Source organism: Athene cunicularia (assembly GCF_003259725.1).
Source record: "Athene cunicularia isolate RWA chromosome 1 unlocalized genomic scaffold, athCun1 chr1_part2, whole genome shotgun sequence".
Classification (NCBI taxonomy): domain Eukaryota; kingdom Metazoa; phylum Chordata; class Aves; order Strigiformes; family Strigidae; genus Athene; species Athene cunicularia.
The window spans coordinates 10427124-10450463 of NW_020799092.1; the positions used below are offsets into that span (position 1 = coordinate 10427124).

The window sequence follows — 23340 nt, forward strand, 5'->3', positions numbered from 1 at the left end:
GCTACTGCATGCTGGGTCAGAGCTGAGACCAGCACCCAGATTACTTCAGCTCATGTTAATACATGATTGCACTTCCTTTCATAAATCATTTACCACATGTTTTCTTTGCTTTCCCTAAAGTGTTAATACTGACCCAGTGAAAGTGAGGTTTAGGATAAACATGGGGAGAACTGAATACTTTTTAAAGTGTATTTTATCTTATTGCAGTTTTATTCATCATTAACCACCACTGATAATTTCACAGAACAGCTTGTTTTGCAGTCCTACTATTTTAATATCAAATTCAATATCCTGTTATGAAAAGAAAACTCATACAAATGTTGTTTTACTCCATTGAAACATCTTTATAATAAGAAACCTATGAGATGATTTGTTTAGAAACTGCCATTTTGAGTTTAGTAAGAACCTGTTATGGTTGTGGGGCCACACAAAAGTGGAGAAAAGGAAGTAACTTAGTTACTTTGGGAATATATTATTTTACTTTCTCGAGTGAAAACAGAATTTTGCAGATTTCTGAAGTAACTACGGTGATAAAGAAAATCAAAGGCATTTGTAAAAATTGTCCAATAATAGAGATTTTAATATTAAAGTACATATATTTTTTACTTACTATTTTTTCCTTTACTGAAAGGAACATTTTCAAATTTTTATTCAGACCCTCTTTATGAAAATATATAAGGAGATTGCCTAGAATGAAATGATCTCACCATGTTCACTAGTCGACATATTTGCTTTCATTTAAGAATTAAGAAAAACTCTGTGTTTTTCAGTTTCATTTTCTTCCCTGCATCACAGAGAGAAAGAAGAATGAAAAATACTGAAGATCTCTAGCTTTCAGCCACCTGCTCTCCCACAAGACAGATTATTTGTCAGAAGAAGCTGGGTGACTCAGGTTAAATATTTCTCTGCAAATGTAACTCTATACATTGAATCTCTTTCTCTCTACCTTTTCTCTTCTTAATTTTTTTAAAGTGGTAACTTTAACAAAATAAACTATACTGAAACTGAAAGATACTTAATTCTATCCTAAGTGACTCTTTATTTAGGAGCCTGGTGGAATCCGGAATTGCAGACATGGGGGCAGCACCTCTACCTGTTGACCATAAAACCATATTCTTGAAAATGTTACTCTCAGTCTCAGAGAGTTCCCCTATCTTCAAATCTCAAAGCTGAGAACATCAAGATCCACCATTAAGCTCAAGAAAATCAAGGCATACACAACTGAAGTTGGTCATATAGTACTGTAGGAAATAAGTCAGCTCTCCTGACTCTCATCACTGTGGCCTTCAGACTGGGCCACATTACATCCTTCATAAAGTACATCGGCAACAAACATCATAACAGTAGTCCCACACACTTCACGAGACAGTGGGAATGAAACACCTCTAGAAAGTGCCCACATCTCTCCATGCACCACAGACCTTCTGCAGCTCAGGCTGGCTACATCTAAGTGAGATGATTCCCACCCTAAAAGACATAGACCATGAGCACTGTTAGAGACAAACATATATTCCAGTGTCCAAGGAGAAGTGAAGACAGTTCTTTCCACAGGGCACTCTGTATGTGAATCCTGGCCATAACTGCCCTCCAGTTAGATTTGGTAATAACATTTAAATGTAAAATACCTGCCTTCCACTGAAGGAGTATTTTCCCTACCTCAGTAAAGGGCTAGACAATGCAAGAAAAGTATTCTCAGTAAGTGTTCATTACCTTTGAAGTAATAACATTTTGTACTCCTTCATGGGCTCTAGGTCTTAATGAATACACTACACATTTAAAAACAAAACAAAACAAAGCAAACATTTCAAACAGTAGATGCAGGAGTTACCAATGGAAAATGTAACAGGATCAGAAGGTGGTCCAACCAACGGTCCTTTCCGTAAGTAAATGACAACTTGGTACTGGGCACCAGGAACAAGATTTTCAATGAGGCTGCTGCTTGAATTCACCTAATAGGGGGGGATATGAGGTATTTACTTAGTTAATTAAAAGAATATTGAGACTGTACTTGAACTACTCCAGTTACAAAAGGTATGATTCTGAACACGCTGGCATCAGCAGCTAAAACTCCATTCATTAAGCCCAAAATGGCAAAACTGTGAAAGTAGTCAAGACTGACTTGACAAATGATCTGACTCAGTCGCACTTGCTTTGTTGAGTAAGGTCAGGTGTCACACTGTAGACCCACTCTCTCCTACTGTCAAAGTTTATTGAAATATTCAGGCTACATTATTCATATTCAGGTCATATTAATCAGGCTGGAGTATTTAGAGTATCTGTTTTCAATAAAACCCTGAGGTTTTTCATTGGTCATCTGATTCGTCTGCAGCTATGTGAGCTAAAGGCAGAGTTGTGAGGAAAGCTGTCTTCTGAATGCAAGTGTTAAGTAACTGCATGCTGAAATCATAGAGGAATTACTCTCTTTCACCTCCTTTGCACAGTATTACAAAACCTGACTAAGGGACCTTGTGGTTTTTCCTTTCGGTTTGAAACATCACTATCCAAATTTCTGCTGTGGTGCACCAGGTTTCAGCCAGAGCTGGAGGCAGAATGCCTGATCAAGTGATTCCTGGTCTGTTACATTATCAAAAGTCTTATCTCCTGAAAAGCCAGCTAACAGCAAGTGCACGGAGCAGCTTTGAGGAAAGGAATTCATGCACCCATTCCTAGTACTGCAGGCTAATATTTCCTACTGATATTTTCTTTGCAACCTTTCCAAAGTCTGTGTCATAGCCACTTTTGCACTGGTGGTTTATTGTGATGCATGTGAATGTATCAGTGCTGGCACAGATTTAGCTGCTCTAGAAAGCTAAATCACTTTTAAATCATGTGTAATGGTAGGAATGGATAGAATTCTGCACTGAATTTTGCCCTTTTCAGCTTGTCAAAGATCATTCAAACCAACAGCCATTAATATTTCCAGGTATAATAAACTGATAAAATTTGGTTAGAGATGGTATGAATATTTGTATGACAGAAAGAAACAAATAACTTATGTACATCTTTCTATCTACTTGCAGTAAACACACGTTTACTTTTATAGATACTTTGCTTATTTGCAGATTAGCTTTAGGTATCCGTTTTTGAGTTTGCAGATTAATTTTTTAGTATTTAATCATATATGTATATACATGTGATCCATGGTTTATAATCACATACTATATTGTTTTGCGTCCTGATTAAATGACTGCATTTAATAAATGGCAGGAAAATAATGAGATTACAAGCCGATTCTCAAAAACAGTTCTCAAATTGTCATGAAAAGACACTTTCAAACATTTAAGCTCATGGCCATTCTTGGACTAAAACTCAAAACATGTTGACAAAGATTCATTTTAAAAGACATTTTTAAAGGATGCAGACTCTGTGTGTATTAGTTGATTAATTTGCAAGGCTAATCACAAAGTTGAAGGAGATGAAGATTTACTAGGAGTGTTAGCAGCCTCTTTCCATTCACATGGGTAAGATGAGGCTGTAATGGGGCAGCACTGCAGTCCTTTTCAGACTCCCCCATCACACACATTTAGGGAGCCAGAGGTTGTGGCACTGCTCAGAAAATGGCCTTATCAGCATCTCAGTAAGGTAACTAATATGTGGGCCAAAACCTCTTTCTAACTGAAGCCACATGCCACTGATCCATCATAGCCACAGGACCTGATGTGGGGTTGCACTCAGTATGGGTTTCAAGTAACAGAAAACTGCCATATTTTGGAGTTCAGGATTCTTGATCACTATAAACATATCCCATGCGGCAGCCTTAAAGAACTGTTGTTCATCCAAATCACAGGTGGTCTGAATTACTACTCACTTCCCTGTGCTGACATCTTTTTTTATGGATGAAAAGGAAAGCTGACTACTGATCACCTCTAAACTTCCAGAAACTTTAGAGTCAGGTTCTGTATTCGTATGTAGGATATTTAAGAAAGAATTTATGCTAGATTTATTATAATCATGAATGTGAGCACTTTGCTTAATGCAAATGCATTACAGCATATGCCTAAGTGCTGTATGTTGCCTACTGCCACAAAAGTGTCTCAAAGGGTACAACATAATTCACAAGCTTGAACAAAGAATTGGCCATAGTCAGTCCAACAGAAATAAAATTTTAACACTCCTAGGGTTTACTTCACACTTTCATTCCTGAATGCTGTGCTCTCCCCTCTACTCCACATCAGCCATATCCTTTTACACTGCAGAAGGGAGAACCTACTGCTGTGCTCTGCAGCCCTGAGCATGATAGGTCCCCTGGGTATGACACCACCAAACTGCAGGATGATTAGCAATTTTCTGAAAAGTATTTGAAAAGGCTCCAGCTTCTGCCCCTTACCTCAGTGCAGTAGTGTTTTTCAAGCCTCTGACTCTCCTTTTGCTTCTGACAGGTCAGGGAGATCACAGACACGATGGTGCTGTTGCTGCCGCTCTCTTGTGATGCTGTCCAGGATGTCAGGGCAGTAGTAGAGCTCAGTACTGTCACAGTCACGTGCTGGGGCTTTTCAGTGAGCTCTTCTATCCATTCACCTGTGGGGCCTGGGATATGTCCCAAAAGCACACGTGAGCAAGCCACTCTATGCATTTGAGTCACATATGTTAAACCATCCTTCTTTCATGGGATTATTTACTACTAGTTAAAGAGGCTGGACTGACAGTTGTTCATCTCCACAGCCCTCAGGCAGAGAAGATGGCAGCCCTGGGGAAACAGCCCATGGCTGGTGCTTTTTTACCTGTAGCAGCAGATAACAAGAGAAATGTTCAAAAATTCACATTGCAGTATTCTCTATTGCTCAACAGAGACCACCCAGCAATATCAGATTTGCTCCAAGGGAATGTTTAAAAGTAGTGATATTCAATAATTTACAGATCACTGATAAATATTAAAGGATAAGCACATAAAGTTTTTCACCTATCCACATATTAACATACCCCCCAAGTGTACTACAGCCTCGAAGCATGAAAACTGAATTCACAGAGGTTACCACAGTGAAGAATCTCATTCTCCATTGGACTTTTTGAATCAGTTAGTAGAGAACACAGGTTTAAATGTAGATAAAATAACAATCTGGAAAATAACTTCAGCTAGACTTGGTCAAAATTTCAGATTTCATGAAAATTGTCAGCTTTTCTCCTGTCTTTTTAAGTGCTTTTGACAGCTCTCTCCTTGACATTTCTTCCTCCACACAGTTCTAAAGGTACATATTGAGAAAATAAAACAAATGCCAGAGTAAGAATTTGGTTTAAGATCAGCCTATAAGATTTGACAATCCATACTGCTACCTGGGCGCAACAAATTGCTGTGTAATACAAGTCAGTAATTTAATAGGATGATACACTGACTGAGTGCAACAAGGATAAGACTCACACCTACTCAGGTAAAAAGAGGAATTTGATCATGAGATTAGCCTCTGAAGCCAGTGGGTGTATGTGTAGCTCTTACTATTCAGAAACTCTTTCAGCACCAGTATTAAGGGAACTGAGCTACCTCATGTCACTGCCCCTCATGTTGTAGTCCCCAGACAAAAAGCCTACTTGATCAGATTCCTAAAGAGGAATGGAAAAGCAATTTCACCTTAAGAGTACTTGTGCACATCTCAGATTTGGCATACTACCAATAATACATATAAAATCTATCTAAAATACTAAGGATCTTGTGTTTTACAGAATAAATAAGACAACTGCCAAGAATCTTCATCTGGTTCTAAAAGCCTGCAAAACTAACAGACAAATCCCCAAACCCCAAATGTTTTCATGTTACATGTAAAATAAATATATTTGTTACATTCCTATAACTTCTTAATACTTTATGCCGAAAGAGATTCAAGTTCACCCTTAATCTAGCAATCCATACACCTATACTATGGATCTTCTTATTTCTCTCAGGTCTCTGTCCCCAGTTAGTAGGCTTCATGGAGGACACTGTATTGCATATTGCTTAATGGAAGTAAGTTACACCTTGTAAAATGAAATAACATTTGGTAGCAATAGCAATGCTACATAATGTATTTGATATACTTGTATACTTATATATACTTTTATGCTTTCCATATAATAAAGCTGCCTAATAACTATTCCTAAAGAAAACCAGATGACAGTGAAATTACAATAGCAGAGACTCTCTCAAGTGCTGTTTCCTCTTTTCTCTTTGTTTTCCAAGTAAAGTTTCTTTCAGCTATGAAGTTGTTAAAAACATAGGAGCGATAGTGGAATTCAGTTACATGCAGTCAAGCATTATGATGAATTTAAAGCTAAATAGTTAGCATTTGTAAATGTTACGAGCTACTCAAGACACAATTTTTATTAGTAATTACTTAAGCATTTGAGTACATTTCCTTTTATGATAGTATGAATATTTCTGCTACTGTATCTTGTTGCAGCATTCATGATTTGGGGGGTGACACTATCCTCACACATATAAAATTGTCTAGTGCTGCAAGTGTTCCCCTGTATGGGTATTTAGTAGATTATATTTATTTCCTTTTGTAGAAAAAGTTACAAAGGTGACCACAGCTACCAGAAGGATAATTATCCGAATTCACCAACACCTGTCTCGCTTCCTGATCTCATTGTCAGTCATGATATTAGTTTACGCAGTAGTGTATTATTACTTTGTCTTTTACTAAATCTTCAGTTAAGAAACCCTGGGATTCTACAGGGAAATAATAAATTACTTTTTCTCCTCTGAATTTAGCAGGCTGAACTACTTTATCTACTGTAATTTGCCCCATGTTCTCAAAAAGACCATGTAATTTCGGAGTTCAGTGTTTAATTGTGCAATTCACACACTCTCAGTCTGAGATGCCCTTCATCCCTAACCCAGTTCATACAGCCTGCAGGACTAAGGAAGTATTTTCAAGAATCTCTATAACCACTGATTTAATTCTCAGAATTAAATCCTCTTTTTGAAAGATCCAAGAGGGGAACCTGTTTCACTTTTGAACACTGAGCAATGACTCCATCAAATACATTATCTGCTGTCAGTTCTTAGTTCTGCCAAGACAGCATGATGAAGACCCATCCAGGCAGGATATAATATATAACATAGTTGCACTACATTTCCTTCTCTGGCACAGGGTATTACAGAAGATCAGACTCTTCTGATCCTGCAGCAGATGCCACAGCTGCCACAGTGGTGAAACTCTGTACATTAAAGTCATATGGGTCTGGGAGAAAAAGACAGATTTGTTGCGATACTTACTGATGTAAAAGCTAAGTGTTTTTGCTGATTGACTTCCCCGAACTTCACAAGAACCAGAGGAGCTAAATGTTGTTACAGACAACTTATATTTTCCTGGTTCTTTCAGTTCAGCAACAAATTTGTGAGTGTCCTCACTCACTGTCAAAAATTCCGTGGAGTTCTCTAAATTGGGAGGAAAAAACATTGTGTATTAATTGAAATTTGAAAGATTCCAGACACTGAGAAAATTATTTATATCAGACATGCTAATACTGTTTCTGCTGTGGGATTGAAAGGTATCCAAAAGGACTGGATTTATGTGCCATCAGCACAAGAATAATTAATGACCAAGGCTGCACTATAGATGTAGAGGAAAAATAAACCCAGGCCAAATTTTCATTCTATAGAAGGGGTGATAAAATAGGGTTGCCATGACTGTGCAAGAAAAAAAACAGCACAGCAAGGAAGAAAAGGAGCTTCCAATTTTCTATTGCATACTTATTCCGGGGGAAAAAAAAAAAAAAAAAAAAAAAAGTATTTGCCCTCAGTATGGGAAGGCTTATGAAAACTGCTCGTCAGGAAATAAAATTCATTTGGATAAAATAGATTTTAAAACAGAAAATCTTTAAGCAACATGGCAATTTTATTGTAGCTCCAGCACTTGCAAAGTCTCCCCATTCTGCACCATAGCCTCCTTGTGGCCTAAGGAATATGTTTGGTAGCTGTCACCTGAGACAACTGTTAATCTGAATCTAGACTATCTCTTCAGTATGCCCCGTGGCAGACAAAACAACATGGTATAATGTACCTTTTTTTGTCTCAAAATTCTATCAGCTAATTTCTCCTTTTTCCAATACCAGAATAGATTTATGATAACCTCAGTGTAAACAGTGCAGCAATATGTGTGACAGTATAAATCTTGTTTAACAAAAGTGAATTGCAAACTGCAATTTACACCTCCTCCCTTACTTTTATGACACCCAGCCAGAACTAGATGCTACTCAATGCAAAACTTCTCAAGAAATACAGGAGACCTAATAAAGCCCCCTGAAACACAATGCTAGGTTTTTAGAGGAGGCAACCCACCAATGGAATTATAGAAAAGAGGTATGAAAAGGGTATAAGGTTCTATTTTACCTTCCCTTTCAATATTGATATGGAAACCATCAAATGCAGTAGGTGGCTTTGGTGGTAACCAGGTCAACACCATTTGCACAGGAAGGAAGGAAGTGGGCTCTGGCATGAGTTTTCCAGATGTATTGACATCACTGGCCTCAAAATCACTGGAAACTGCATTGACAAACTCCTCTTCACCCTCTGATGACTCAGCTTCATTAGACCACCAGTACGGCTGCGATGTGGTTTCATACTCAGTGCTGTTATAGCGGTAGTCCAGCCAGGCTGCAGATGTGTTCACTACTGGAATTTCAGAGGGACTGTCAGAAAAATGACTGAGTTTTTCTTTCCTTATGATTTCTTGTGGTCCCATGAATGATTCTTCTGCAAAATTTCCGCTTTGGTCTTCCCAGTTGTTTCTGTCGATCGGTACAATCTGAACAGAAATGTTTCGAGGTGGGTAAGGAACTAAAAGAAAAGCAAGGGTTAGTCTTTTAATAACTATGTTCTGTGCACCTTTATGATGTCCTAATTCCACAGAGAAATATTGTTTGCATAAAAACAATGCATCTAGGGATATCTGAAATAACTTGTTCTTATTAAGATTCTACCTTCTCTTTAATATACTTATAGCAGAAATTATTCTAGTGGGATCAAGATGAATGTAAATTCACAGAAGAATCGTGATTAAAGAATACCAGGAAGAAAAGTAGATGTGAAGTCACAGTAAATCAGACTGCAGTGCTATTACAGCAGAAAGGCTACTCAAGTGTGAATTTCTAAGAGTCAATCTTCATTTATTTCAGTGTGTCTTCCAAAAAGATCTTGATTCTACAAAAAATACTTCTGCAGAAATTAACTGAAAAAATGCAAAACTAATATATGGCATAGCTCATATTTAAAACGTATGGCCTTCATGTTGCCGTAGGGCTTTTCATATACTTTTAGCAACCACCTTTTCATAAGCATTAAACATCAGTTTAAATTTTAATATTTGTGAAAGACTGATCTTAAGATTTGGGTCTACAGAAGACAAGATTCTGACATGCAAAAAAGTTAATTCAACTTATGCCAGGAGGTGAACACACAGCATTTTGTCTGCCTCACTGTAATTGCTTGTCTGTCTGCCCTTACACATGTAAGGGTAAGGGAGGATAAGGGCAGAGAGACACAGTTAAGTCTGAGCAGCCTCTGCAAACAGTTTTGACTGGCATGTTTTAAGCTGGCACTTTACAACACCCTTATTTGTTCACCTCCCCTGTCCCAGTCATGGCCACTAATACAAAGCCAAACACTACAATCTCGTTGCAGTTTGTGCAAAGAATGAGAGACGGGAGGGCAGCAGGGAAGGAAAATGTGACCCTATTCATTGCATTCTTATGGTTCAATATTTCAGTAACTATATTTAGGATCCTCAGGACAGAACTCAGCTAGTATCAGTTGGCTCTATCTGTCCAAGGCAATGGACCAACATCGGTGTATTCATCTGAAGATTTGGCCTTTTGATTTTACTACTGGTTCATTTCACTTGGGATCCTGGAAAACAGTCTGTGATCCAACAGACTAACAGAAGAGTTTTAGGTGCCGTCCCAAGACCAAATTAAATTAGTTCTGGACACTGAACAAATGCAATTTTTAGCCTTTGCAATATTGCTGTCTTGGAAATTAGAACTTCATGCTTCAGGGCATAAACTGGCTGCCAAGTGGGGCAATTATGACATTCTTCTCTGTGATAGAAGACTGCACAATGGGGAAGGTCTTCTCCAACAGTTTAGCTATGATTCACTGCTCAAGGAGACAGACCGATACAGATAGATCAATAGTATGCTCAGTGTGGCTATTCCTGTGGCTTAAAAATTAATTCCTAGCACAAGGCCTAGGATCTCTCATGTGAAGCAGAATGTATTTTCTAAAAAGCAAGCTTTATAACAGAAACACTCATGCAAATTTCCCTTTGTACTGTACTGTACGCATAACCCTATATACTAGCCACAGCATCCTCCTCCATGCTTCTGGCCAGGAGCAGCTGCCAGGACTGCACCCACACAAACCCTCTGTGGCAACAATCCCCTCCCCATGGCAGAAAAGAAAGCAACCATACAGACTTGGAGCAACTGGTATGCAATAGTTTTCCTCACCTGTTCTGTGCTGTTTGGGCTCATGCTGGACTCCGCTGTATTCCACTAGTGTGCTTTTGTTGAAGGTTGCTTCTGATACCAACTGAAATGTGATGTTACTGTAGCATATACCTGGTAGCCAGTGATTGAAAACTGTTTTACCTTTAAAGAAATCTGCAGAAGGTTTAAAAAGAAAAGAAGAAAGGAAAAAAATAGGAAAATGCATGAAATGTTCACTTTCTGATAATACAATGGCACATGCTGAACTGACAGTGTTTCAGATGTTTAAACATTGCTCACCCTGGTCTCGGACATGAAATTCTAATAACTCAGTTTGCCAACATTTTTCTTGGCTGTCAAAGCCACTTTGCTACCAAAACAAAAACAAACAAAAAATCCCAGCACAAGAAACACGAACTACTTTTCGCAGGAAAGAGAACTAAATCTAGCAACCCGTTCCACAGGACACTGAATATCTCAAAGAGCATCTGATAGTTTCTGCAGACTTTTAACTGCTGCAAGCAAAAGTCTCCATGGTCTTTTGCTGACTGAGGCATAACATTTGGGATGGATGCTCAAAGGGCCATCCACCATGCAACTGAGTGTAGGCTGAGGTACTGAGAGCTGAGCTCACATCCACCATCAGTACACATGCAGGCTGAAGAGAAGTTGCTTAGGGCTATTTGGCTACATGAAGGAGTGTGCAAATTGATTAGTGAATCTCTTAATTCAAGTTGACTTTTTTATTTATCAGCAGCTGCAGCATTTACAGCCCCTGGAACCACATACTAGCTAGAGAAGACAAAAATTACTGCTTTTATCCCTTTTGTTCCCTGGAAAGAGGTCACCTATATTTTGTGTTATGATCCAGAATAACCCTTCCTAACTTCTAGCACTTCATAGCATTGAAGATGTGATTTCTAGCCCGCTCTGTGTTGAAGCAAAGAGACTCGAAAATTTTCTGACCTCCTCCTGGAGGTGTGTATCTCCCCCTGCTGAATTTAGAGAGATCTTACAGTGACCAGACTTCTTTGAGAGACTTAGTTGAGTGTTTAAAATTCGATCCAGCACATATTGGATTGCTCAAAGGTCTTTTATTGCCACTATGCAATGTTAAACCATTGGGGTTTCAGGGCCCACAGGGTATGCGGGTGTCTTTCTCACATCTTAGGATGCTTTCCATAGGACAGTCTCATTTATATCTCTGAGACAGATGCTAGACTTAAGCTATACTGTAGAACAAAATGGAGTGGTTATAAACAAATAAAAAAGAAAGCCAAATTTGCTTTTGTTAGATTGTTTATATGGTTAGATTGGTTGTTTAAATTGTTTAGACTGACTGTCTAGATTTTAGATCGATTGCCCTTGATTAGATTATTTTAAGAAAATAGAAATTTATAATATGCAGCAGGGTTTATTAGCTAAGGGACAATACTGAATGCTACAGTAATATACAGTACTATACAGCATAGTACTGTTGCACTGTGTCACTGTATGGTAATACAGAACTACTACGTTTAAATCCTGCTCCAGGAAATCAGGTATACTGAATGGGTTTCCCAGCTGTGGTGCGTCCCAGAGCTCCTGCATCAGCTGTTCACCAAAGTGGAAACCTTGGCCACAGGGAAGAGACTGAGAATTTTTTTAATGCTTTAAACTGACACAGAATGTCATCCAAGGATTTCAACAAGCATACCTAGAAAGCAAAAAATTTAACTCCGTCCTTCCTGCTATTTTGCAGTTTCTTTCTTTTTTCCTTTTGTTTTTGTTGTATAGCAGCAGGGAAGATTAAAAAAAATGGTGGAAAGTTTTTTGGATTTTAGTGTACATGCTTATTTGGAAGGACCACAAATTGGGGATCCCTTCCCAGGTTGATTTCAGAACTGATTAAAAAAATCCAGACCATCTAGTCTTCCTTTAAAATCCAAAAGAAAGGAAGCATGACTAGAACTAGGATGGGAAGGAGGTTTAAATCCAAAGTGAACCACCAGATCAATCCAAAGACCCATCCCTTACTTCATAATATAAAAATTATGTAAACAGACACATTATGAGAAATATAAATCATTATAACCAATACATGTCAAAACCACACCTAATACCACTCCTTAAGAGATTTCCAGCAGAGTTAGCGTTAATTTTTTTGGAATAGTTACCTTTGTACAGCATTGTTCGGTAGTCTTTTCCTTCCCAATAGCTTATATTTACCCTGGTAAAAACATTGTACTTCTCTGGGTACTGAATTTCAAACAACACTCCTGTTTCTGGAGATGGTTTGTAATCATAGATAGAAACACTGCTCACAGGAAGGGGTTCTAAAGAATATACAAATAAAAAGGAAAAAAAGGAAGAAAGGGGAACATTAATAGGCAAATCGAGTTCTTCACACATATACAACACCAATGAAAGAAATGGTTTTGATGGAACAGGCACTCTTCAATCTACCAGATGATATTTGGGGCTTCACAGAGGTCTGGGGCAAAGCTACTTGGGATGTTGTCACAGCCAATATTTTTTGTATTCCCCCACAGAACAATTTATATTGACACACCTCTAACAGAAAAATTTCCTTATTTGCCATAAAAAGTAAGGTTGAAATAGCAGTTATTTAAGTGCTCACAATCACCACCCCAGAAAGAATTTTATCTTTAATGCTTGCCAATCATGTAAAAGTGTCCAGACAAAAACAACAAAGCACTTGAAATTGCTCATAACTTTCGCATAAATGCATACTTTAAAGATTAGCTGAGAAGCTTATCAGTGTAACAGCCAACGGAAGCTATCTGAAAGAAGATTTTCTATTTTGATATGTATTAATTACTTTATGGGTAATTACACAGTTGCACTCATACCACATCGGAGAGGGCTGTTGTCTGCAACGTATTTATCCACACCAAACTTCTACAAAATATAGCAGTACCATTACCATTATTCTACTGATGAAGAACTGAGGTACAAGGAAGTAAAGTGGTTTACTGGAGAGCATAGGGGAAGCCTGTGCAAAGAAAGGAGGTAAATGAGGAACTGCCAATCTCTAAACTCAGAGCCAAGTGGGCTACTAAAAGTAAGAAAAATATCCTGTGTCCTGTGATGTGACATCTAGATCAGTGTAGCTCCACCAACTAAGGAAAGCTGTGTCAATTAGCTGCAGATAGGAGTCTGGATTGTTTCTAAAAGTAAGAGAGTCACATTTTTATTCAGCCTCCTTTCCCCCCCCCCAAAAAAAAAAAAAAAAAAAAAACCCTTTTGCTTGATACTCTCCTCAGCAATAAAAAAATTATAGCAACCCAACTGTACATTGGTTAAGAGGGCCAAGCAGATATTCAAAATAAGGTTACAGCATTAGTTTAAATTTGTTACACTAACATATTTTAATAGAGGTGGTTAATGCACAACACCCTCAGTAATTATGCCTACATCCCTATGAGTATTATTGTGTTGATTTAGTTCATGCACAATGTAGGGAACAGATTGAAAAATACAGGCTGTTGATTTGCATGGCCTTAGAGGACATATCTGAGTTCAAAGTTCTGCTGCAATAGGCCCTGGAAAAAATGTGATAAAATTTTTCCCCGAAGAGCATACACTCACTATGGGAAAGTGAAAGAGTAGATGAAAGGGAAGACCAGTGTCAGTTTCCAAAGTGGAATTATCCCACAGAAAGAGGAATAGGTTAATCAAATACGGAAAAGCAAGACTGTAGTGGAAGCAAAATCTAAATCCCAATTACTGGCGCAGTATTTTCATCACAGTTCTAAGTTCCCAGATGTGATGAGAAGTGGAGAATTAAAACCAACTAACAACAAAAGCCACAGATACAAATAAAATCTTTCCCCAAGTCTTAAGAAGAAGTCATGTAATTTTTAACTTTGTCAGAGCATGGATATGCAATGGTGGGGGGTTATTAAACTACTTCGCATGGCAAAGATGCTCCATTAGTTTCAGGCAAATATCAGTATATCTGTACATTAACCACTTGCAAATAGAAAATCCCAAACTCACAGACACCAACAGGCACTTCAGTGACAGGATGATCTGTGAAAATTTTGCTGACAATTGGTGATAGCCAGAAACAAATAGGAGTAAAGCAGAACACAGGAAACAAAGCCTACCCTTTTCTTTCTGCTGAGGCTTTTCCCATTGCTTATTCTGAAATAAACAGTTGATCTGACTATTCACATGACCAGAGGGTTCATATCACAGCTCACACAGCACACAATAGTAGTTTAAATGTCAACAGCAATCTCTAAATAGCACAACGCTTATGTGCAGTCATCTTTCATGTGAGCGGGTGTGCCCTGGGCTTTCTTCTGCTATCTCATTCACATCTGAGTAACATCCTTATTTTTGAGAGAATAACTGCAACTTTCTTATGTCAGTGATTAAATCACCCCATTTATTCCTTCCTACAACAAATCAAATAACGGATGGAAGTTATATTCATTTTTAATTCGAATGTGTTTTTTTTTTCCTCCTGATGCTTTGATTTAATTAACCAATAATTGAATTAAGTGGCAATCACCACAGACTCTCTTTCTTGTTATCTTCTGCTGACTGTTCTCTCCTTGCTCATGGCTGATGTTAGCAGAGTAGCACGAGGGATATAATGCAATTTAAAGATTCTTCCATTATCTTACTTCCTTCGGCACCAAATCTTCATATCAAAAGCTATTTGCACACTGTGAAATTAAAAGGACACTCAGCAGATAAAAATCATGTTCTGTTTTTCACTTACTAACTGCTCCTAGGGTTATTAAACTTAAAGAATATATAAAATGTCACTCTTCACTATCTATATTTATAATTCACTGAATAAACAGTCTGGTCTTTTTAATTTTACAATTTTCTGTATTTAGGATCCAGCTTTTTACAGATTTCAGTGGTTCTCAAGAAACAGCCTACATAAAGTATAATATAATATTTCAGAAAACTCAGAGCTTTATAAATGCTCTGCACTACACTGATGTCTGAAGTCATATTACAGAAGGGCCTTAAAGGATTTCAGTGTCCCTCTAATAGCATGTTTAAGGCACTTCTTCATGTACAATCTCTTTACTTTTAGACTTGCAGATTATATTAAACACACATATACAAGCTTGCAGGTTCAAGACCTAAATTTGCCTCTTTTGTTTAGTGTCTCAGATTCTGCTGCTCCTATACTCCTACAGCAACTGCTTTCCCATTATATCTGTTTATGGCAAACTTCTGTGTTTCTCCTGGACTCTCCAGAATTTTGGCATTTAGCACATAATTTGTATTATACAAACATCAAGATAGCATAATAAATGTAATAAATGCAGCTAAGCTTTTCCTCAAATGTTCTGGAAAATTCTGGATGCTAAATCCTCAGTTTGTGTCAGACATTCATATTTGCAATTGGGGGGGGGGGGAAGTACCTTGAAAATAAGTACCATATTCCAGTCCAAATCAATTTGATTTTAATATTTGTAGATCATGTCACTCTACAGATTGAATTAATGATTGATTACTGTGGTAGGTTAGATGTAATATTACTCATGGGTGGTTGAAACAGGACTGAGATCAACTCTCTTGATTGTCACACTCAAACCCAAATTAATCATGATTTACCCTCATATCTTAAGTTTTATAAAAAAGCAAGCACATTAACAGAGTGACCTAACTCCCATGGGTAATTCCCTTTATTCATATGAAGAAGTTGTGCATTTTGCCATTTTCTCCCCAGGATGACACTATTTACGTTTCTATATAGTTACTGGGAGTAAGTCATAACCAGGGTAAAGCTTCCATTATACTATACACTTTAAGGATTGTCTTCTCGCTTGCTAGAAAGCAACCATTTTTGAGATTTAAAAAATGCTATTTAATATGTTAGGAACATAATGTTCAAGTTTATGATAAGTAATAGAGATACCATGTGCTATTGCTTACGAAAGGGAAATGTAAGTCAAAGTAGTATCTGAGCAATGATGGTATATACTGCAATTTCTAGATGCTCACATAAGATGACAAAAAGATGACACAAACTAAAAAGTAATGTTGTCACAGGAACAAAGGCAGATCTGTTGTTCTTAAACAGAATTAGGCCAATACTTCAGATCAACCTTCCAATGGAAATTATGGCAGGAATTCAATGGTTGCAGTTCTTTTCATTTCTTTGATAGAGGGTTTTTTTCACCTTAAAAAGGAGATAACATGATTTGTTTGCTGGTGAAAGCTGAACATTAATGGACCTAGATGTTCTTCTGAGTTATGTTTCAAAATTAGGGTTGCCATGGATAACCAACCTTTTTAAAAATGTGCCATGTCATCCTTTAAGAAAGAAAAACACAAAGGACTTGATCTTTACATTTCATTAGGAAAAAATTCTGAAGCTCCTACTTCAACAGTTCTGATCCATTAACAAGACAGAGGAAAGGATTTGTCCTGCTGAATCACTTCCTGCAGTATCTGGCACAATGACAACTGAGCATTAACTAGGTCTAATGCCAATTACTTTCTGAGAGCTGAAGAGATCAGAGTCTCAGGCAGCAGGCCCGTTGGTCTCTTGAGAAGAATATTTTTTGTAGAAGAGACAGAGGCAGAAGTCTCCCTAAAGGGAATATATTTTACAGTGATTTATGTAAGGAATCATCAACTTTTGAAACAATGAGACACTTACCACTCAAAACTCCTAGTGATAAGCTAAAATAAAAGTGAGGCAGAGCTTCTCTTAATTACCCTCAGAGATCCTTAGATCCTGATTTCTCCAATTCCCAGCAGAGATACATTTTTCGTACAGCACACAATAGCTTTGAAATGTACTGCTTTCCCCATTCCTTTAAATGTACAAACATTGTTTCCTTCACAACAAAAAGAAAAATTGACAGTGAATTTGAAATGAAAAGCTATATGGGTATGAGTCACCCTGGGAAAAGTAAAACAAGGATTAAAGCTGGGAAAATGGAGGATGAGTGAGAATTTCAGTCACTAATTTTACATCTGTCCTCTTTATTTCTCACATCAGCTGCTTTAAAACCAATTAGTAATAAGGTGGAACTTTCTCTCAAATATTGCAAAACACTAAATTAATTATGTAAATTCTGGAGTTACTTCACTCCTGTTGAAAATCAAAAACTCTAACAGCAGAAGAAAGCAGGCTTGAAATAATTGTTAAATACTGGAACTACTTCTAACCCCGTCCAGCCTGAAATCTGGAAGGAAGGTCATTTTGACAGGCACAACACAACCACACACAGGAACCTAGCCAGGACAGCAAGGTTCATACACCTACTCTTGTGAAAACCATCACAGAGACCTTTTAATAATAAGTGATCAGTGTTTCACTTTTTCTCCTTTAGTAAAGTACTGAGCCCGATTTGTTGAACACAGCTTTGCTATGGAATCAGAAGTAGTAGTGCTATTTTATCAAATTCTATTGTACATTTTTCCTATCAAAGAGTTGAATGTGCCCTGCTCACTTTGTCCTTCTAACATCTCAGTTCAGGAAGCAATGCAAGGATGTGGGCTGTGCTCAAGTTGACAAAACCCTTGGGCTCCGACAAGAAATATTCCAACAAAGCTCATACTTTGCATTACAACAATCTGGACTACAGAACCTAGTAGTAGCAAACTCTATAGTTTGTGGTGTTTTGATTAACATGAGAAAGCCCTGAAATTATTCCAGTCAGAGACAACCAGAAAGTAAACTGCTTAGTCTTGTAGACAAGGCCCAAATTAACAATAGAAGCCTAGAACAGACATGGTAGCATACATAAATGTATATATGTATATTTATATAACATTATGATATTTTATATGTTTATATGTGCATATTTATGCACACATTTATATGTATTTATATTTACACATAATCATATATGCATATATACAATGTATAAAATATACATTTAAATCATCTTTCTCTTGAGGATAATTTTTTTCTGGACAGAAACCTTTGATGGGTAAAACAAAAGTCTTCTCTGACTTAAATTGAATTAAGTTTCAACTCGTGAATAGATATACCTTTTTCTTACCAATATGCTGAGAAGCAGCATATCACTGAGGGATGTCAACAGGAGAAAGGAAATGTCATCAAGATATACCATCAGAAAGCAGAGACCTTTCAGGACTCTCATTGAATTCCTAAGTACTCAATCTCTTTGAAGGACCTTGCTCTCGTTTTGACATGCACAATTTGGATACACACTGCTCTGTGTAAAACTCAGATCTCCAGCATATGGCCAAGCTGAAAGACTGAATCCCCCTGCACAGACTTCTTTGCAGATCCCAGAAAATTATTGTGAAATATAAAGGTACGGCCTTGGGAATAACCACATTGGCAACACTGGCTATCCTGCTTGATTTATCTCAGGGTAGCCTAATGAATGGGGCCAATCTGCCGCTGGTAAAGCTCTCTTGATACCAATGAAATTAGAACAGGAATTAATGTGCTCCTGAAAGCTAGTTGCAATGTCCCATTTTTTCATGTATAAGAGATAGATGGAATAAATTAGATAGATATATGTCTTTGCACAGTTAAAATAAACTAAGGATGTTAAACGGGCTGAGAGAGCAAATGGCATGAAGAAAAATATTAATCTATCCTTAATTATGTCTGCCCCAAAAAATCTAGTTAATTAATTGTCAGAAAATTATATAAAACATGCAGTGAACAACACCAATAAAAGGAAAAATAAAAGGAAAAAAGAACATGAAAACCAACTATCACCTCATACAGTTTTGCAGGAGATGCCAGTTGGTCGCTAGATGAGTTCTCAAGAGCACTTAAGATCTCTTCTCAGAAGCACTGTACTGAAATATACCTTAAAAGGCCCAGCCTGCCACACTGTCTTTTCATTCCTAATTTATTGTCATTGCTGTAACCTTGTGCTCCAAAGGATGAGCTATGTCAGCTGAGACTGCTAAGTGAGAGCTAGCACTTATCAGTCTGCCTGACAGAAAACGCTAAGCAGCAGACTGGGCCCTTTCCCTTGTGAAGCTCACGATTTACAGCATACTTTCAATGCACAGTACAGCATCTTTCAATGATGCCTGAAGGAATGTCCTTTCTTTTTCATGAACCTGGTTGTCTTTCTGTTGAGACAAAACAAGTGAAACTCACTGTTCCCTTTTTGTTAAATGAGTTCCTCAAGCAGCACTGGCCGACTGCCAAAATCACTGGCCCTTCCAAGGTCTGGGTGAGCAGCAGAAGCCACAACAGGAAACCCTGAGACACTGCCAGCACACCCATGTAAAACAGGTGGTGAAAAGGGGTGGGCTCCTTTCCATTAGCAAGGACACCATCAATCCTTGGACTTTTTTGTGAACACCTTGTGGAAACACCCTGAGCCAGAAATTGGAAAGCTGGAGCTGGCTTTGAAAGGCTGGGCAACACTGGCTCCCTTATTCTTTCAGAGATCCCCGGCACAGGAGTGCGTGCTCCATCTGCCATCCTGGATCACACCTTCGTGCACTCTGGAAATCAAACAGCAATGAGCTCTGAAGCACAACTGCAAGTGCAACATTCAAAACCCACTGGAAATGCAGAGTGAGGCATTTTTTTCAGTTGCATATGACACCTGATGTTTCCATTATTTTAAGAAAACAATCAAAACATAAAACAGGTAATGGGATTGGAATTACTGCTTTGTCTGCAAGTTTAAAACAGTCAAAGAAAAGAAATTCAGGCTGCCTATGAACCCTTAAATTGTCCACTACATGCAGATCTTCTTGCACCTATACCTTATGAAAGACTTGCATTATCCAACAACATGATACTTTTCCCATGGGACCCTTCATGGTTGTCCTCATCAGGGCACAACGTGAGCACACAAGGGAGGGCTGATTGATGATGCAAAATCTGGTTACTCCTAAGTTTCAAGCATCTTATTTGGTAACGTATGAGGCTACTGCTATATACTTTGAATATTACTACTGTGGATGGCATTTCCTCATTGACACAATAATATAAATATAGAAAATCATAACCATTCCTCATCTGCAAGCTAAAACTGTCCACAGATTCCAAGGTGCCATTTATTTAAAAAATCTGGAAATAGGTTTTGTTCCATCTAAGTACTTTTTTGGTCTGTTTTTCTTGAATCTGTCTTCTAGATGAAGAAATCATTTCATATTCTACAAATTGTTTTCAGGTTGGCACATGGAAACATTTCTGGAGAAACAGCAGAGCCAGAAATATAGCAGCGATCACAGAAATCTGTGGTGCTCTGCATGATGACAGAGCAAACAAAATCCCATCTCTCCTCCAAGATCAATGCACCTGGAGGTAGAAAGAGATAGCCTACTACAAATATGGTGTCCATCACAAAAACCTTCAGCTGTGCTGGCAGAAACACATGGTTTGGGTGACTACTATGTGCTTTCCAGGCTTAGTACTACATCAATATATTAGCAGTCAAAGAACATTGTTATAGCATTTAAAACAGAATATACCTCACCACGTAACAGAAGTGATTACACTGAAATGTCAGTCAACACTTTTTATGCCTTTTACTAGATTTTTGGAACTCCTGGTTCAAAGGGTTTAGGATGAACCTCTGGAAAGGAGGTTCATCCATCATACTTATGTTAAACCTCTCCAATCAGTGTATCCAGAAAGAGTCAGCTGGGTGAAACCCACAGCTGACCCTCTCTTCTTGCCCAGACCTTGTGAATTTTCACTCATAAACCTTCTCAACATGCCTTCTCAACACATCTTCCCTACTATTTCCCACAGGGATTCATCCTACACACAAGGAGGATCTATTGAAAAGAACCCCACCCAACCTTCTCCACAAGAACTTCTGGGGGAGAAAACACCACACACAAAGAGAAGAAATGGAAGAAAAAGAGTAAGGTGTTACTTACTGGTTAACACAGTGATTGATCTTGCTGACTTGGAAACCATATTTGAGTTCACTACCAATAGAGTTACTATGTAATACAGGCCATGGTATTTGGCATTAAAAACCACAGGGGCAGGTAAAGTGCTATTGAATTCTTCAAACTGGAAAAAGTAGTTCTTGGATTCTCCAGCTATCTTCACAACATATACAGAGGATGAGCTCACCACATCAGATGCTTCCAGGGAGACAATGATACAATTGTCTTCTCGAACAGTAACTTGGAAAGGTTCTGCATTCTGTAAGACAAGAATAAAGACTTTGCTAAAGTAAAATCTATTATTTCACTTTTACCTATTTCCCTTGATATTCATAGGATACTCATAGTATATTTGCAATAAAGTTACATTTCATATTCTGCAAGAGTTAACATCAAACTGTAGCAATTATTTCAGAATGGAATTCACAGTCAGCCAAAGTCCACAGGCATCTGATTATCAGGCCAGTCTCTCTGCAGCAGAGGCTGGTTCCCGCCGTGTGCTTTCTGACGCTCTGGCTACTCCATCCCTTACATCCCTGAGGAACAAAGCCTCCACCATTCTTTCCTGACGGCAGGTGGAGTAGAGCGGAAGAAGGATGAGATTAAAAGAAGAGATCAGGGGCAAGAGGATTTCCAATAAAGCCACAAACCATAAGTCATTTAAATCTCCCAAAAGAGATGATTAAATCAGGACTCCTTTATCTTGCAGAAATAGAATCATATATTCTTCAATGCAATATATTCTGAAAGCCTGCAACTGAGGAATAATTTTTGGCACCAAGTAAACTTTTCCAAATATGCCCATTCCAACAAGTACCAGGTGATAAGCTGCTCTCAGCACTATGTCCACAGCTTTCGTTGGCACTTTTCATTTCCATAGCTACACGATTTCATCTGCAGTATTTCTTTTATTAGTGGTAGAGAGAAAGGAGCAATTTAACCTCATATATCATGAACACGTTAAGTCATTGCCAGCTGAAAACACTTTCCTTTTTATTAACCGCAAACCAGCTGTCAACAAGAAGCACTTGTTCTCTACAGGAATTTCAAAGCAGATTAATGGTAATGAGAAGGAAAAGTTCAAGCTTACATTAAGAGTTGCATCTTTGTATACTAGGCCACACTGCTGCTTACAATTTTCTTACCCCTGGTGAAAACTGTAATATCTAATATTTTCAATTCCCAACTCCACAGTATCTTTTTCTTCTTCATATTTCACAGGCTGAGAGCTCTATTTGGTGGTCAGGATGGGCAACCACAGCTTGTTTGCAACTTACTCAGTAAAGTTGTTCCTGTACCAAAGAGCTAGACACCTCCTTCAGAGATCAATTCTAGCAGCTTGGCTACCTCCTGTCTTAGTGTAGTTTTGTTTAGTGGGGATTCTTCCGTGAGAATAATCGTTTTTGGATTTACTCTTCAGGAGCCAGACTCCCTATTTGGAATTCACATATACGGTGTTGCCAACACCTGGCATTCAAAAAAACCCAAAAAACACCTAAGAACAAAGAATTGGTTCTAGGACTGTAAGATTTAAAATAACAGTCGTTTACTATATACATACTTTACTTATATTTATGCTTTTATCATTGGGCTTTGAGATTTCACAGTGTACCTAAGGTCATATCACCCTATAGGCAAAACTATAGGCTTGAGAAGACACAAGCAAACCTACTCACCTGACCCAATACGAAACAATGTACCATGAGTATAGTAAGTCCAGCCCAAATAAGATAACCAGTCTAGACAGCTTCAAGTCTGAGATTAAAAACAGAAGCAAGGCAACTTCAGCTGCTGATTTAGGTCTCCTTTGATTAGTCTTTTTAAAAAATTACTTTTAAATTGCTACAATTATATAAACCAATGTTATCAATGAATGAATACTTCAGTGTGGAAGTCTAGGTAATTTTTCACAGATGGCAGAGAGATTGTTCCAAAGGTTTACAATATAAGACTAAAATTATGCAAAAGCTTCCATGTGTTTTCCTTAGCCTGAGCTGAATGCAACAGGCTTATCCTTGAGTAGGTCAAAATACCACATTTCAAGTGGCATTTTGCCCTAAATCATGATCCAGCATGTGGATCCACACAGATTCAAAC

At 38.0% G+C, this 23340-nt stretch overlaps 1 protein-coding gene across 2 annotated transcripts in view; it reads right to left on the reverse strand.

The window, feature by feature from the left end:
- The window catches only part of PTPRO (protein tyrosine phosphatase, receptor type O), a 66114-nt gene extending 43156 nt beyond the window's left edge, over positions 1-22958 (reverse strand). For both annotated transcript variants that reach the window (XM_026867960.1, XM_026867959.1), the window contains exons 1-8: positions 22920-22958; positions 21229-21502; positions 12558-12716; positions 10423-10575; positions 8306-8752; positions 7190-7351; positions 4328-4527; positions 1829-1949 (exon numbers count right to left, since the gene is read on the reverse strand). In XM_026867960.1, coding sequence (XP_026723761.1) covers positions 1829-1949; positions 4328-4527; positions 7190-7351; positions 8306-8752; positions 10423-10575; positions 12558-12716; positions 21229-21502; positions 22920-22946 — 1543 coding nt within the window. In that variant the 5' untranslated portion in view covers positions 22947-22958. The remainder of the gene's footprint in view (positions 1-1828; positions 1950-4327; positions 4528-7189; positions 7352-8305; positions 8753-10422; positions 10576-12557; positions 12717-21228; positions 21503-22919) is intronic.
- Positions 22959-23340: the final 382 nt, after the last annotated feature.